This window comes from Bufo gargarizans, chromosome 3 (assembly GCF_014858855.1).
Source record: "Bufo gargarizans isolate SCDJY-AF-19 chromosome 3, ASM1485885v1, whole genome shotgun sequence".
Lineage (NCBI taxonomy): Eukaryota > Metazoa > Chordata > Amphibia > Anura > Bufonidae > Bufo > Bufo gargarizans.
The window spans coordinates 414,060,763-414,079,338 of NC_058082.1; the positions used below are offsets into that span (position 1 = coordinate 414,060,763).

General features: G+C 46.8%; 1 protein-coding gene across 1 annotated transcript in view; it reads right to left on the reverse strand.

The window, feature by feature from the left end:
- Positions 1–927: 927 nt before the first annotated feature.
- LOC122931630 (omega-hydroxyceramide transacylase-like) overlaps positions 928–18,576 on the reverse strand; it is a 58,387-nt gene continuing 40,738 nt past the window's right edge. The window contains exons 4-5 of the mRNA XM_044285707.1: positions 12,852–13,061; positions 928–978 (exon numbers count right to left, since the gene is read on the reverse strand). Coding sequence (XP_044141642.1) covers positions 928–978; positions 12,852–13,061 — 261 coding nt within the window. The remainder of the gene's footprint in view (positions 979–12,851; positions 13,062–18,576) is intronic.

Here is an 18,576-nt window from a genome sequence, read left to right on the forward strand (position 1 = left end):
GCCTTAGGCTACATGGACACGACCGTTGTGTGTTTTACATGGCGCGTAAATGGTGTATCTGAAAAACCCATAAGGCTTCCCTGTGCATTATGCAATTAGCCATTTCAATAACTGCATATTCTTGTCCGCAAAAAGGACAACAATGGGACAGGTAATATTTTTTCTAGGCAACACATAACAGAGCTACGGATGGGGACAGCACACGGATTGCAGACCGTATCTTTTTTGGCACCATGGAATTGAATGGGTCCATATCCAAGCTGTAAAAACTGCAGCTCGAATGCAGACCTAAACAACGGTCATGCGCCGTTTATGTTGACCCCCTCATTGTAGGCAATTATAAACAATTACCAACCGACCAATTTACTATTAAGCCACAGTGGGAAGTGACTTGACGCACAGGGACGTACTATTATGTAACAACAAAGCCCTGGGCCCCAGGCGTAGTCGCTTGCTAATCGGGGTGCAAAGGCTGCTCAGGTAAACATACAGCCATGTTAATAAGGTCGGCTATAGTTTAGATTTCTTACACATGTGCATTTTAGCTCCAGAGTTGAAGGGGGGTGAGGGGGATCGTGTGATGCATGTATACAGAATTATTTTGATGCATGCCCATATTTACCCTCCTAGTAGGGGGTGTAGACCACCGCTCCCTCTTCCTCTTCTTCTTGACATGGGTGGTTAGATTCTGGTGAATGAGAAGGTCTGGCCTCCTCCACCTTGAATTCCACCATTGTGCATACATCAGGGGGGAGTGACATTTGCAGAGGGTCCCGTCTGCTCTCTCTCCGACTGCTCCTCCGACTCATCAGAGGGGGGAAGTGCAGACATCAGGGGGGGTAGTGGCCAAGACATTTGCAGAGGGTCTGGCCTGCTCTCCCTCCGACTGCTCCTCTGACTCTTCATCCATTGACACTTGCACCACGTTCACAACAGGTCTTTTGGGTCTTCGTCGTTTTGTCGATGGAACGGGAATCCCTGTAAATAATCACACAATGTTTAGAATTTAGACCAAAAACTCAGAATGCATAACAAAGTAATAGATCAAGAAATTCTGAGATTGATTGATCTGTTTGGGATTATGATTATCCACATGGTGTATTTTCCTCAATTTGTGGTTTTATAATATGCCAAAACAAGTGTTATAGATAGGTAGAACTAGTCGAAGTTACAAGGTACGATGAGGTAACAGGGAATTTGTTAGGAGGATGTGCTATAGGGTATTGTGGCTGGGTTATTGACAGTTTAGGGAACTAAACAACAGTTCTGCAATTAGATGTGGGGTTATTGGATGGTGCTATGTTGGGTAAGTTACTTTTGGTGGCTGTCAGCGTTATACTGTCTCCCAAGCCACATATTCATGATCTGCAGCCTGATTGTTAAATTCTATTTATCCACAGTTTATCGCAGGTCTATTCAGCGGTTAATGTTAGGCCTCCATGTCAAATCAACAGTTTACATCACTAATGTCTGATCTCCCATACCTTTCACCTATTACAATCTTAACCTCTCATATAGCATTGAATTATTGGTTTATGAGGTGAATTTACTGGTGTGTGTGTGTATATATATACACAGACTCACCTAAAGAATTATTAGGAACACCTGTTCTATTTCTCATTAATGAGATTATCTAGTCAACCAATCACATGGCAGTTGCTTTAATACATGTAGGGTTGTGGTCCTGGTCAAGACAATCTCCTGGTCAAGACAAACTGAATGTCAGAATGGGAAAGAAAGGTGGCTACAACAGCAGAAGACCCCACCGGGTACCACTCATCGCCACTACAAATAGGAAAAAGAGGCTACAATTTGCACAACCTCACCAACATTGGACTGTTGTACACTGGAAAAATGTTGCCTGGTCTGATGAGTCTCAATTTCTGTTGAGACATTAAAATGGCAGAGTTCGAATTTGGCGTAAACAGAATGAGAGCATGTATCCATCATGCCTTGTTACCACTGTGCAGGCTGGTGGTGGTGGTGTAATGGTGTGGGGGATGTTTTCTGGGCACACTTTAGGTCCCTTAGTGCCAATTGGCCATTGTTTAAATGCCACGGGCTACCTAAGCATTGTTTCTGACCATGTCCATCCCTTCATGACCACCATGTACCCATCCTCTGATGGCTGCTTCCAGCAGAATAATGCACAATGTCACAAAGCTCGAATCATTTCAAATTGGTTTCTTGAACATGACAATGAGTTCACTGTACTAAAATGGCCCCCACAGTCACCAGATCTCAACCCAATAGAGCATCTTTGGGATGTGGTGGAACGGGAGTTTCGTGCCCTGGATGTGCATCTCTCAAATCTCCATCAACTGCAAGATGCTATCCTATCAATGTGGGCCAACATTTCTAAAGAATGCTATCAGCACCTTGTTGAATCAATGCCACGTAGAATTAAGGCAGTTTTGAAGGCAAAAGGGGGTCCAACACCGTATTAATATGGTGTTCCTAATAATTCTTTAGGTGAGTGTATATATACTCGAGGGGGATGTATGTAATGGACAGGGACTTTCACTGGAATACTGAAAGATGTTTGCTGTTGATGTACAGTATATATATGTTTATGTGTGTGTGAAACGTATTAAATCATCCGGTGACATCATACATCTGTACCGCGCTGTGTGTGTATAACACTATATATGTATACAATCACAGCAAGGGAGAGATGTATGACGTAACCGGATGATTTTGTACATGTCAAAAATAATATTAAGTAATCATTTGTAAAAGGATAAAATACGGATGTGGTAAAGTTAACACACAAATGAGGCATGTTATGTAAACTAAATAAAATGTTACGCGTCAAGATTTTTTTTTAAATGGATTTTGTTTTGTGATGTAAAAACGTAATGAGTTAATAAATTTGAGTTAAGAGGTAGTGTGTTAACCATACTATATCTGTATGGATTAGCAGCATTACTGTATATATACATTACAGAGTGTTGTAGAGAGAGGGACCAAATTCATGTAAGCATTGTACCTGGGCATAATCGCTTACTATGCTTTAGTACTTGATCATAGTGTTGACGCTTGATGTCACACCATTTTTTTGGGATGGCTGGTATATCATGTCACACTCCATATTTTACATATAACTCTGATTGAAGAGACAGTACTATTTCCATTTTGTCCTTTCTTTTCCTGGTCCGGTTATATCCCCGAAGAAGAAATTGCTGATGGATAAAGATGAAAGCATATATTCAAAACATTTTTAGTAAACCTCATATTAAACATATATCCCCAAAAAATAATAATAATTTTGAAAGCCAAATTTACATTTTCAGAAAGCTCTTGGTCATAAAATAGAATCTCTATATATATTGTGTGTGTGGTATATATTTAGTGGCAGGAAAATTTATGTGCTATCTGCATGTGATAGAGTTTTTCCATGGACCATACATACATGCTACTAATATTGTGCGCCAACGAAACAAGCATGCTAATTTCACCAATTCGTATTATATACTGCAACCAGTTAAAATGTGTCGAATTGAATTTCAGACAAAAAATAAATAAAAATCGGATCAATATAGATAATAATCACATCTACTAATATTTCAGAATTCGTGTTCTACCGAACAATCATTGTGCTGCATGCAATATGTACAAAAACAACATATATGCTTTAACCTCTTTAGGACACATGACGTCATGTGTTGTTCCGATCACTGCCGCCCGGTGGTGATCGGAACAAGGTGCCTGCTCAAATCATTAAGCAGGCACCTTGGCTAAATGCGCAGGGGGTCCCGTGACCCCCCATGTCGGCGATCGCAACAAATCGCAGGTCAATTCAGACCTGCGCTTTGCTGTGCTTTTTGCAGTTTCTGATCCTCGCGGTCCCCGCGAGGATCAGAAACTTTTTTATGCCTAAACTATATATGTTTCCCCCCCACCCCCGCACCCCTGAATGATTTCATGTCGGCGGGGTGCAGGGGGGGTGGGTTGCGGGCGGTGCGGGAGGCCTCCCTTTGAATAATTGTTGGTGGCAAGTGGGTATACCAGGGTGTCAGCACATTGCTGACACCCTGTTATAAATGGCTGACATCTGTGATGCGATGTCAGCTATTTGACCCTTTCCATACCGCAGTCTGTACGGACCGCGGTATAGAAAAGGTTAACAGTAAGAGGGGGCTCCCTCCCTCTCCCATCGGGTGGCTGCTATGCCTTTGCAGCCCCTGGACAGGATGCGGTGACAGAGGGAGGGAGCCCCCCTCCTTACTCTTCCCCATCTGCGCAGTTGTGGCCACAACTGAGCAGACGGGGAAGGTTCCCATGGCAACAGGATGCCTTCTCAGGCATCCTGCTGTCCATGGTTCTGAACAGATCTGTGCTAAAGGCATAGATCTGTTCAGACACAGTGTAAGTAAAATACAGTGCAGCACACTATATTGTGTACTGTACTGTATTATACAGACATCAGACCCACTGGGGTCAAAGTGCGTCTGGGTCAAAAAAAGTGAAAAAAAGGTAAAAATAAAAAAAATAACATTTATCACTAATTAAACTCAGCTCCAGTGGGTCAGCATAGATGTCCAGGCAGGAAGCTCTATAACTGGCAACACGAGAAGTGTGAGAGGAGAATATAAGGAGTTTGGGAGTGGCAGACAAGAAACAGCTGAGGAGGAGAAGCTACGGATCCCTGAGTGAGACAAAAAGGATTAGCAAGGCAAACACAGAAAACAATCACTAAGAAACACCGTGATCTTTAGACATAGAGCGCGCAGCCACCCGCTGCGACTTCCTGACCCCGGGTATAACGGAGTCAGACGTGGCTCTTGACACCCTCGTGACAGTACCCCCCCTTTCACGAGGGGCCTCCGGACACTCAGGACCAGGTCTCTCAGGATGAGAGGCATGGAAAGCCTGAATTAACCTGTTGGCGTTTACCTCTGACGCTGGAACCCACATTCTTTCCTCGGGACCGTAACCCCTCCAATGCACCAGATACTGAAGAGAGCGGCGGACCCGACGAGAATCAACAATTCTGGATATTTGAAACTCCAGATTACCATCCACAATAACAGGAGGAGGTGGCAGCGGTGATGGTTCTAGAGGTGGAACATACTTCTTGAGTAACGACTTATGGAAGACGTTATGGATCTTAAAAGTCTGAGGTAGCTCCAGGCGAAAAGCCACAGGGTTAATGACGGCTACTATTTTATAAGGACCAATGAACCTAGGACCCAGTTTCCAAGAGGGAACCTTCAACTTAATATTCCTAGTAGACAACCACACATAGTCATTCACTCCTAGGTCCGGACCTGGCGACCGTTTCTTATCGGCCATGCATTTATATTTACCACTCATATTTTTCAAGTTAGCTTGCACCTTCTGCCATACCGATGAAAGAGATGAAGAAAACCGTTCCTCTTCGGGAACCCCAGAAGACCCCCCCTCTTTGAAAGTACAAAATTGGGGATGAAAACCGTATGCACCAAGAAATGGTGACTTGCCAGTGGATTCCTGACAGCGATTATTTATGGCAAACTCGGCTAACGGTAAATATGATGACCACACCTCTTGGTTTTCAGACACAAAACACCTTAAATATGTTTCTAGGTTTTGGTTGGTACGCTCAGTCTGTTCATTCGACTGAGGATGGAAAGCTGAGGAAAAGGACAAGTGTACCCCCAAACGGGAACAAAAAGCTTTCCAAAACTTAGAAATAAACTGGGTTCCCCGATCCGAAACCACATCGGAAGGGACCCCGTGAAGCTTCACGATTTCACTGATAAACACCTGAGCAAGAGTCTTAGCATTAGGAAGTGCGGGTAGCGCAATAAAGTGTACCATTTTGCTAAACCTGTCTACTACTACCAAGATAACTGTTTTACCCGCAGACAAAGGTAAGTCAGTGATGAAATCCATTGATAGATGTGTCCATGGCCTATTGGGGATGAAAAGTGGCAATAAAGACCCTGCTGGACGTGTATGAGAGACTTTCGCGCGTGCACAAGTAGAACAAGTAGACACGAAATCCATTACATCCTGACGCAACCTTGGCCACCAAAAACGACGAGACAATAGCTCCAAGGTTGCTTTACTACCCGGGTGCCCAGCAAGTGCCGAATTATGATGTTCCTTTAATAGTTCAAGACGCAGGTTTAACGGTACAAACAATTTCTCTGAGGGGCAAGAGGCCGGGGCGTCCCCCTGGGCCTCTAACACCTTTCCCTCTAGAACAGAGTGTACAGCAGAGACAACCACTCCTCTTTGTAAAATAGGTACCGGATCACTAACATTACCCCCTCCAGGGAAACTACGAGATAATGCGTCTGCCTTGGTATTTTTTGCCCCAGGACGATAGGTGATTACAAAGTTAAATCTGGTAAAGAATAGCGACCACCTAGCTTGTCTAGGGGTGAGACGCTTAGTCGATTCTAGGTACAGAAGGTTTTTGTGATCCGTAATCACCGTGACGGGGTGGATTGCTCCCTCTAAGAAGTGACGCCACTCTTCAAACGCCAGTTTAATCGCCAACAGTTCCCTATTTCCAATATCATAGTTCTTTTCTGCTGTAGATAACTTTTTGGAAAAGAAAGCGCAAGGACGCCATTTGCCAGGAGACGGACCCTGAGACAATACAGCCCCCACTCCCACCTCTGACGCATCTACTTCAACAATAAAAGGCTGGGAGACATCAGGTTGAATTAGAACAGGTGCCGAGGTAAATCTCTCTTTTAGAGAGGAAAATGCAATTTTAGCGGCGTCAGACCATTTAGAAAAATCAGTCCCCTTCCTAGTCATGTCAGTAAGGGGTTTAACGATCACTGAATAATTTTTTATGAACTTTCTATAGAAATTTGCGAAACCCAAAAACCGTTGTAGAGCTTTAAGGTTCTCAGGAAGATCCCAATCTAAAATTGCCTGGACCTTCCTAGGATCCATACGGAAACCTGAAGCAGATAATAGATAACCCAGGAACTGTATTTCCTGAACAGCGAAGACACATTTTTCAATTTTCGCATATAATTTATTCGTCCGTAGGACCTGCAGTACTTGCCTGACATGTACTTCATGTGTTTTCAGATCAGCCGAATAAATTAAGATATCATCTAGGTATATGCAGGGCCGGCCTTTGGGGTGTGCGGGCTGTGCGGCCGCACAGGGCGCCATAGCAACAGGGGCGCCGGGCGGCCGACAGCCCGCAATGTAATATGGGCAGGCGAGGCGGCACTTATGTTTTCTCCCCCCCCCCCTCCTCCTATATTCAGCAGGGGGCGCCCGGCGCCCGTTGCGGTTTAAAAAAAAAAAAGTTGCTTATATAAGTTGGGGGCGGCTGGCGGCGCCCCTCATTCTGCGCCGCCTGAGTGGCTGAGGCTGAGCGCTTGCCGCTCTAGTCTAAAGAATCCTGCGCCTGTTAATGTAGCGTGGCCGAGCTCTGTTAGGTCCGCGGTACAGGAGCTTTTGTTTCCTGTACCCGGCCGGACTGACAGGAAGTGCTCACTTAGTGTGCACTTCCTGTCAGTCCGGCCGGGTACAGGAAACAATGCTCCTGTACCGCGGACCTAACAGAGCTCGGCCACGCTACACTAGAGGTGGAGGTGGGAGTAGAAAGAAAGTGACAAGGGGGGAGGGGGGAGGAAAGAAAGAGAGTGACAAGGGGGGAGGAAAGAAAGAGAGTGACAAGGGGGGAGGAAAGAAAGAGAGTGACAAGGGGGGAGGAAAGAAAGAGAGTGGGGAGGGGGGAGGAAAGAAAGAGAGTGACATGGGGGGGGGGAAATAATGAGAGTGATGGGGGGGGGGGAAATAATGAGAGTGATGGGGGGGGGAATAATGAGAGTGATGGGGGGGGGGAAATAATGAGAGTGATGGGGGGGGGGAATAATGAGAGTGGGGGGGGGGAATAATGAGAGTGATGGGGGGGGGAATAATGAGAGTGATGGGGGGGGGGGGAATAATGAGAGTGATGGGGGGGGGGGAATAATGAGAGTGAGGGGGGGGGGAATAATGAGAGTGATGGGGGGGGGGAATAATGAGAGTGATGGGGGGGGGAATAATGAGAGTGATGGGGGGGAATAATGAGAGTGATGGGGGGGGGAATAATGAGAGTGATGGGGGGGGGGAAATAATGAGAGTGATGGGGGGGGGGAATAATGAGAGTGATGGGGGGGGGGAATAATGAGAGTGATGGGGGGGGGGAATAATGAGAGTGATGGGGGGGGGAATAATGAGAGTGATGGGGGGGGAATAATGAGAGTGATGGGGGGGGCAATAATGAGCGTGATGGGGGGGGAAATAATGAGAGTGATGGGGGGGAAATAATGAGAGTGATGGGGGGGGGAAATAATGAGAGTGATGGGGGGGGGAAATAATGAGAGTGATGGGGGGGGGGAAATAATGAGAGTGATGGGGGGGGGAAATAATGAGAGTGATGGGGGGAATAATGAGAGTGATGGGGGGGGGGGAATAATGAGAGTGATGGGGGGGGGGAATAATGAGAGTGATGGGGGGGGAAATAATGAGAGTGATGGGGGGGGAAATAATGAGAGTGACAAGGGAGGGCGGGGATAATGAGAGTGACAAGGGAAGGGGGGGGGGGGAAAGAGAGTGACAATGGAGTCCCCAGAGCCAGACTGCAGCCAGAGTCCAGATCATCTTATTGTCCTGGCGGTAAGTAGACAATGCAATATGTTTATTATTTAATTGTTTAGTTATTAATACTACATTGGAAACGAATTTTCTCAGCTGGACACCGGCCGACACTGCGCATGCGCTGGGAGCCTCACCAGCGGTTAGGGTAGGGAAAAAGCACTGGCCCGTACGTAATTTTTCCCTTCCCTAACCGCTGGTGAGGCTCCCGATGCATGCGCAGTGTCGGCCGGTGTTCAGCTGAGAACATCCATCCGATCACTGCGCCTGCGCATTGGCCCATAGTTTTTCCCTACCCTAACCGCCGGCGAGGCTCCTGGCGCATGCGCACTCTGCTGTGAAATTTCCCTAACCTGTCGTTGTGCGCCTGCGCGGCACACCTCCTCACGTCATGTCCGGTGCGACCGGAAGTGACGAGGGTAGGGAAATCTCACGAACTAGGGAAGTATAACATTACACCGGCCTTTGGGGTGTGAGGGCTGGTAACTACTTGGTTGGATAGTCAGCCAGCCTATGCCATGATGCCAGCAACAAGCAGTGTTTTTTTTTTTTTTGGGGGGGGGGGGGGGGCGCCACAAGGTTATCTCGCACAGGGCGCCTGAACACCTAAGGCCGGCCCTGGGTATATGACTACAAACCTGCCGATGAGATGACTAAAAATATCATTAACGAAATGTTGGAAGACAGCAGGGGCATTGGTCAGACCGAAAGGCATGACTAAATTTTCATAATGCCCCTCAGGGGTGTTAAAAGCTGTCTTCCACTCATCCCCTTCCTTGATACGAATCAGATTGTAGGCCCCCCTAAGATCAAGTTTGGAGAACCACCTAGCACCCGCAATCTGATTAAAAAGGTCAGGAATGAGAGGAAGAGGGTATGGGTCTCGGATGGTTATCCGGTTTAGCTCACGGAAATCTAGGCAAGGACGCAGGCCCCCATCTTTCTTTTTAACAAAGAAAAACCCTGCAGCCACGGGTGAAGAAGAGGGTCTGATGTGTCCCTTAGCCAGACTCTCGGAGATATAATCTTTCATGGCTTGTCTCTCGGGACCCGAAAGATTATACAACCTGGACTTGGTTAATTTTGCACCGGGAATCAGGTTAACCGGGCAATCATAAGGACGATGAGGTGGTAGCTTCTGACAACCCTTTTCAGAAAAAAGTCCTCAAAGTCGAAATAAATGTAGGTAGGGAAGCTATGGAGGCGATTAAGCAATTGTTATTTAAGCAATTCTCTCTGCAATGCTCACTCCACTCCAATATCTCCCTGGCCTGCCAATCCACCACTGGATTGTGCGCTACCAACCAGGGAAGACCCAATACCACAGGAGAGGGAAGGCCCTCCAGAACGTAACATGAAAGACACTCATTATGGTGGTCCCCTACCCGATGGTGTAAGTTATGGACAATGTGAGTGAGGTTTCTCTGAGACACAGGAGCAGAATCAATAGCGAATATGGGAATAGGTCTCTGCAGCGTACAGAGAGACAAACCCATAGTGCGGGCAAAATGGGCATCTATCAAATTTACCCCTGCTCCACTGTCTAGAAAAAAAGAAATAGACTCCGTCTTAACACCAAAAACAATAACCGCTGGCAACACAAATTGAGATGTTCGTATGGAGGAAACGTATACCCCCCGGCTGACATCCTCCGCACAGCCTGGGGTTAGTAGTTTTCCGACGGTCTTTTGTTTTTGAGAAAGGAGGGACAGACATTAATGAAATGACCCCTCCCCCCACAGAAAAAAACAAGCCCCCCACCTACGGCGAACCTCAGGAGGACAGACCTGACGAGAAGTTCCTCCTAGCTGCATAGGCTCATCTAAGTCAGTACAGACTAACTGCTGCTTGGGAGAGGTTACCGATTGCTCAGGAATTTTCGATCTCTCCCTAAGACGTCTATCTATTCTGATAGAGAGGGACATAACAGCATCAAGGGAAAGGGGGGTCTCATACAGCGCCAGCGCATCCTTAACCCTTTCAGATAACCCAGAGCAGAACTGACTCCTGAGAGCCGGGTCGTTCCACTGAGTATCCGTAGCCCACCTACGGAACTCTGAGCAATATTCCTCTGCTGGCCGATCTCCCTGTAGGAGTCTCCGTAACTTCGACTCAGCCAGGGCGACTCGATCAGGGTCATCATATATGAGACCCAAAGCCCCAAAAAATCCCTCCACTGACTGGAGAGCCTGGGAACCAGGGGGTAACGAGAACGCCCAGGATTGCGGGTCCCCCTGAAGCAGGGAAATAACAATCCCCACCCGCTGTTCTTCATTACCTGAGGAGTAAGGGCGCAGCTTAAAATATAACTTGCAGGCCTCACGGAACGTCACAAATTTGTCCCTTCCCCCAGAAAATCTGTCAGGAAGAACAACCTTGGGTTCTGTAACAACCTGGTTACCCATAGCAACCGCTGGGCTTGCGGTCTGCTGCATTTGCTGCTGTTGTTGGAGGACAGACGCCTTCAATCCTGCCACCTCCAAAGACAGGCCTTGAAGCTGTTTTGCCAAAGCAGCAATAGGATCCATATTGGATTCTAAGTAGAGAGAAAAAAAAAATGTTTTTTTATATTTTTTTTTTTCTCAAAAAATAAGGGCCAGTTATAATATCACGATCGGCGTGACTATCACATACGTGACACAGAGGGAGGGAAAGAGGAAGGCCCTGCCCAAGTGAGAGGGAAGGTGGTGACCCCTGACTCACCTTGCGGCTGGCACCTGGCTGCCCTGACGTCCCTAGACGGGTTCCTCACCCGTACGCCGATCACGTGCCTAAAACCCTGGCTTTCCCTAAGATGAGTCCTAGATAGTGAACAGGGCGGTGGGAACACTAGTCCGCACCACTAGCTCTAAAGGAAAACACCAAGGGGAGGACAGACAATACAGACTAAACATATAATCCCAGGTGGGCGACAACAGGAGACAACAAAAAGCCCAACAGGGATCCGGAGGGTAGCACTCTGGAACAACAACCAGGATTCACAGCTCCAGTGGGTCAGTATAGATGTCCAGGCAGGAAGCTCTATAACTGGCAACTAGAGAAGTGTGAGAGGAGAATATAAGGAGGTTGGGAGTGGCAGACAAGAAACAGCTGAGGAGGAGAAGCTACGGATCCCTGAGTGAGACAAAAAGGATTGCAAGGCAAACACAGAAAACAATCACTAAGAAACAACGTGATCTTTAGACATAGAGCGCGCAGCCACCCGCTGCGACTTCCTGACCCCGGGTATAACGGAGTCAGACGTGGCTCTTGACACCCTCGTGACATTCAACTCCTACCGGAACCTGGGTACCAATGCCGACTTCGGATCCCAGGTTTAAAATTGTTTTCAAGTTGAATAATCGATGTCCGAAGTTTTTTCAACAACGTCTTGCGCGACTTCTGATAAAGAATTTCTCCTTGGCGGAGCCTATACATCTGAATGCTGTAAGTAGATAGATCTCCGTACAGCATTCAAACAAAGTTATGACCGAAGCGATTTCAGATCTATGATTTGACGCTTGCATCGCTCAACAGTATTCAACATCATCAAATGTGTTTGAGATTACATGAAGACACAAAAGATCTGTGGTTAGTTCTCCAAGATGTTTGGAACTACTTCCCTACCAAGTTCCTACAAAAGCTGTTTGCAAAGGTACCTAGTAGAATTGATGTGGTTTTGAAGTCAAAGGGTGGTGACACCAAATATTGATCGTATTTAGATTTCTCTTTTAGTCACTCACTTTGCATTTTGTTGTGTGATAAAAAGAAACTAACACTTCTATTTTTAAAGCATTCTTGTTTTGCAGCACAACTGCCTAAAACATTAGTACAGTACTGTATATATAAATCTGCTCAACCTTTTCTGTTTTAGAATGTGACACCTACAGATATATTCAGCAGGACAGGTTGCCTTCATATGTTGCAGGCTACCCTTGCTTGGTCCAATGGGGATACGTTTTAGGTCACACTCTATCCATCTTCTACATCCATGATCTCACTCTGATTCCACAAGTGAGAAAATAAAGTTCAGTGCAATGGAATGACTAGCATAGTCACTAGATTTGAATACGTTAGAGCCCTTTTGGGATGTCTGGTGTCTTCACAGTAATATTGCAGGTAGTTTCAAACCCATATGGTGTGTTAGCCATGTGAATCATGGAGTCAGGGCTATAAACAATCAAATTAGGATCTTTAGTTCTCCCAAATCTGCAGAGTCACAGGTTATGTCCCTATATATATGATTATGTAATTAAAGAATGATTACTTACATTGGCCGGTGGTGGAAATAAAGCATACACCACTCTACACATGTTCTGGACTGAGAACTGGAAGCTGGTATTACAAATCTGAAAGCAAAGATGGCTGACCGGGCAATCTCTGGGACAAATGTCAATCTCCCCTGTGAACGGGGATATCGTTATCATAGATTTAAAACCAAACAAAGGCTGGAAGTTTTTAAGCGCTCCATCAAAGTATCTCTACAGTGAGGGGAAAAAAAAAAAGGGATAAATACAAATTATTCTTTATGTACTGTATGTAAGGTATTACTATCAGAGGGCATAACTTGAGAAAGGTTTCTGGGCCCCAATGCAAAAAGGGGTTCAAGAGTGGCTATTGGACCCCTTAGGCTGGGTTCACACGGGCGTGTCCGGATTAGGTCCGGATGCGTCCCGGTGTATTGCGGCAAACCCGCGCGATTAGGTACGCAATTGCAGTCAGTTTTGACTGCGATTGCGTTCCGATGTTCAGTTTTTATCACGCGGGTGCAATGTGTTTTGCACTCGCGTGATAAAAAACCGACTGTGGTACCCAGACCCGAACTTCTTCACAGAAGTTCAGGTTTGGGTTAGTTGTAGTGTAGATTGTATTATTTTCCCTTCTAACATGGTTATAAGGGAAAATAATAGCATTCTGAATACAGAATGCTTAGTACAAGGTCAATTGAGGGTTAAAAAAAATAAAAGAAATTAACTCACCTTGTCCTCTTCATCGCGCAGTTCCCGGTCTCTTCTGATGAGCTGTCGGCTAAAGGACCTTTGGTGACGTCAGATCACATGCTCCAATCACATGGTACATCACCACGGTGATGTACCATGTGATTGGAGCATGTGATCTGACGTCACCAAAGGTCCTTTAGCCGACAGCTCATCAGAAGAGACCGGGAACTGCGCGATGAAGAGGACAAGGTGAGTTAATTTCTTTTATTTTTTTTAACCCTCAATTGACCTTGTACTAAGCATTCTGTATTCAGAATGCTATTATTTTCCCTTATAACCATGTTAGAAGGGAAAATAATACAGTGAATAGACTGTCACCTAGCAACCATGAGTGAAAATCGCACCGCATCCGCACTTGCTTGCGGATGCTTGCGATTTTCACTCAGCCCCATTCATTTCTATGGGGCCTGTCCTGCGTTACAAACGCAGAATATAGAGCATGCTGCGATTTTAAAGCATTGCAGAAGTGATGCGTGAAAAAAATCGCTCATGTGCACAGCCCCATAGAAATGAATGGTGCCGGATTCAGTGCGGGTGCAATACGTTCACCTACCGCATTGCACCCGCGCGGAAATCTCGCCCGTGTGAACTCAGCCTTAGACACCAGGGCATGGATATAACTGAAGCACCTATAGCTACACCTGTTTTACGTTTAACATATTACAAATATTATACCATAAGTGACTATGCTGTTGGCTGCTTTTTAACTTCATCAGAGCAGAGTTGTGATCCATGACTCCATCTTAGCCGTTGCCCGAAATCCACTTCCTCTCTCGTCAGTGGCTTATGCTGCTGCTCTCTTGTCCCCAATGATTTACACCAGTGTCACCAATGTCAGATAGGTGCAGTGCCACCTCTACACCTGCTCTTCCACGTATCCATTCACGGCTATAGGACTGTTGGAAAAAGCCAAGCAAAAGCTTAGGTATTTTCAGAACTCCCATAACAGTGAATGGGGTAGTGTGAAAGTGTTAATGTGGTAGTGTGAAAGTGTTAATGTGGTGGTGTGGCTGTGCTTGGGTGCACTCTCTGTCACTTTGGGGGGCCTGTTATGGAGATAGGAGTGATATGCCATCAATGTGTGAGATGGGAATACCCCTTTAACCCCTTGCTGACGGGGCAATTTTCTGTTTTTGCATTTTAGTTTTTTATGGCTCCTTCTTGGAGCCATATGAGGACTGTTTTGTGCAGGACAAGTTGTACAAGTTGTTTTGCGGGGACAAGTTTCTAATAGCACCATTAAATATTGCATAGGGTGAAGTGGGAAGCTGGAAAAAAATTCTGTGCCAGTGTGCCCAAGGAGCCAGTTCTTTCCAGCTGCTCTTCATTCACTGTGGTCCTCTGCTGCATGAGCGTCAGCGTCTGTTCTAAGATAAATATGAGAGGGATGCTGCAGTTGTCCCTCTGAGAAAACTTTGTGGCCTCTTCGAAGGGCTTCAAATCAGCTGCAGCTGCAGACAAAGCAACACATGCTTCCTTCTGCTGAGGCTGTCTGATGCATAACAAAATCCTTCACGGCTTTCTGCTGCTCGAGCATGTGCAATGTCAAATTCCAGCAAGTTTGTACGTCGCAGATTAAGCAGTGTAGCAGCAGGCTGTTCTGTCGATGCAGATCCAAGAGAGCGTTCCTCACCACGTAAGAGTGGCTGAAGTGGTTGAACAGTCTCTCCTGGACCTTGCCAGCACCTTGCAAAAGCCACTGTACTTATTAAGAAAGCGCTGCACCACTAGGTTGGTGACGTGCGCCATGCAGGTAGCATGTTATTTCGCCTCAGGTTCAGGGCGGCCAGGATGTTGCGCCCATTGTCACTGACCAGCTTGCCCATTTGGAGTCTGTGGGTTGATAGCCAGCAAGATGTTTGGTGCTTGATATAGTACAACAAATGCTCATTGGTGTGTCTCTCTGAGGTCGATCAGGGCATGGAAACGCTTGACCTGACACTTGATAGGAAGGAGAGGTACTGCAAGCGATCCTGTGCCCTGCGGCTGTTGGGGACGGGAACGTGTCAATTGGGGAGAAGGAAGCGGATAAGTGCCTGGTGTGGGAGCCAGGCCGACACAATTGTGGGGGAGGGGGTTAAAAGGATCTGGCCCTGTTGCCAGGTTGCTGCCTTGCCGCTGCTAGAAAAAACATTGACCCAGTGGGCCGTGAAAGACATGTACTGTCCCAGCCATAAGAGCTGTTCCAGGGGTCCACCGTGGCATTAACCTTGCCACACAGCGAGAATCGCAGGGAGCATCCAAAGTTGTCTTCCACATGAGAGTACAAGGCAGGGATGGCTTTTTTGGAAAAATAATTGTGGATAAAAATATTCCAGCAAGGCAAAGCACACTCCATTAGCTCCTTAACCACCTCCCGACCGCTGTACGCATATATGCGTCCGGGAGGTGGTTGCTTTATTCCTCCTGGACGCATATACGCGTCTTCTCGCGAGACGCGCGCGCTCACAGGAACGGAAGGTAAGCGAGTGGATCTCCAGCCTGCCAGCGGCGATCACTCGCTGGCAGGCTGGAGATCCGAATTTTTTACCCCCTAACAGGTATATTAGACGCTGTTTTCGTAACAGCGTCTAATATACCTCCTACCTGGTCCTCTGGTGGTCCCTTTTGTTAGGATCGACCACCAGAGGACTCAGGTAGGTCAGTACAGTCGCACCAAACACCACACTACACTACACCCCCCCCCCCCGTCACTTATTAACCCCTTATAAACCCCTGATCACCCATGATCACCCCATATAAACTCCCTGATCACCCCCCTGTCATTGATCACCGCCCTGTCATTGATCACCCCCCTGTCAGGCTCCGTTCAGACGTCTGTATGATTTTTACGGATCCACGGATACATGGATCGGATCCGCAAAAAGCATACGGACGTCTGAATGGAGCCTTACAGGGGGGTGATCAATGACAGGCGGGTGATCACCCATATACACTCCCTGATCACCCCCTGTCATTGATCACCCCCCTGTCATTGATCACCCCCCTGTAAGGCTCCATTCAGACGTCCGCATGATTTTTACGGATCCATGGATACATGGATCGGATCCGCAAATCACATGCGGACGTATGAATGGAGCCTTACAGGGGGTGATCAATGACAGGGGGGTGATCACCCTGATTATCCCCTGTCATTGATAACCCCCCTGTAAGGCTCCATTCAGACGTCCGCATGCGTTTTGTGGATCCGATCCATGTATCCATGGATCCGTAAAAAATCATGCGGATGTCTGAATGGAGCCTTACAGGAGGGGTGATCAGTGACAGGGGGGTGATCACCCTGATCACCCCCTGTCATTGATAACCCCCCTGTAAGGCTCCATTCAGACGTCCGCATGTGTTTTGTGGATCCGATCCATGTATCCATGGATCCGTAAAAATCATGCGGACGTCTGAATGGAGCCTTACAGGAGGGGTGATCATTGACAGGGGGGTGATCACCCTGATCACCCTGATCATCCCCTGTCATTGATAACCCCCCTGTAAGGCTCCATTCAGACGTCCGCATGCGTTTTGTGGATCCGATCCATGTATCCATGGATCCGTAAAAAATCATGCGGATGTCTGAATGGAGCCTTACAGGAGGGGTGATCAGTGACAGGGGGGTGATCACCCTGATCACCCCCTGTCATTGATAACCCCCCTGTAAGGCTCCATTCAGACGTCCGCATGCGTTTTGTGGATCCGATCCATGTATCCATGGATCCGTAAAAAATCATGCGGATGTCTGAATGGAGCCTTACAGGGGGGGTGATCAGTGACAGGGGGGTGATCACATGGTACATCACCACGGTGATGTACCATGTGATTGGAGCATGTGATCTGACGTCACCAAAGGTCCTTTAGCCGACAGCTCATCAGAAGAGACCGGGAACTGCGCGATGAAGAGGACAAGGTGAGTTAATTTCTTTTATTTTTTTTAACCCTCAATTGACCTTGTACTAAGCATTCTGTATTCAGAATGCTATTATTTTCCCTTATAACCATGTTAGAAGGGAAAATAATACAGTGAATAGACTGTCACCTAGCAACCATGAGTGAAAATCGCACCGCATCCGCACTTGCTTGCGGATGCTTGCGATTTTCACTCAGCCCCATTCATTTCTATGGGGCCTGTCCTGCGTTACAAACGCAGAATATAGAGCATGCTGCGATTTTAAAGCATTGCAGAAGTGATGCGTGAAAAAAATCGCTCATGTGCACAGCCCCATAGAAATGAATGGTGCCGGATTCAGTGCGGGTGCAATACGTTCACCTACCGCATTGCACCCGCGCGGAAATCTCGCCCGTGTGAACTCAGCCTTAGACACCAGGGCATGGATATAACTGAAGCACCTATAGCTACACCTGTTTTACGTTTAACATATTACAAATATTATACCATAAGTGACTATGCTGTTGGCTGCTTTTTAACTTCATCAGAGCAGAGTTGTGATCCATGACTCCATCTTAGCCGTTGCCCGAAATCCACTTCCTCTCTCGTCAGTGGCTTATGCTGCTGCTCTCTTGTCCCCAATGATTTACACCAGTGTCACCAATGTCAGATAGGTGCAGTGCCACCTCTACACCTGCTCTTCCACGTATCCATTCACGGCTATAGGACTGTTGGAAAAAGCCAAGCAAAAGCTTAGGTATTTTCAGAACTCCCATAACAGTGAATGGGGTAGTGTGAAAGTGTTAATGTGGTAGTGTGAAAGTGTTAATGTGGTGGTGTGGCTGTGCTTGGGTGCACTCTCTGTCACTTTGGGGGGCCTGTTATGGAGATAGGAGTGATATGCCATCAATGTGTGAGATGGGAATACCCCTTTAACCCCTTGCTGACGGGGCAATTTTCTGTTTTTGCATTTTAGTTTTTTATGGCTCCTTCTTGGAGCCATATGAGGACTGTTTTGTGCAGGACAAGTTGTACAAGTTGTTTTGCGGGGACAAGTTTCTAATAGCACCATTAAATATTGCATAGGGTGAAGTGGGAAGCTGGAAAAAAATTCTGTGCCAG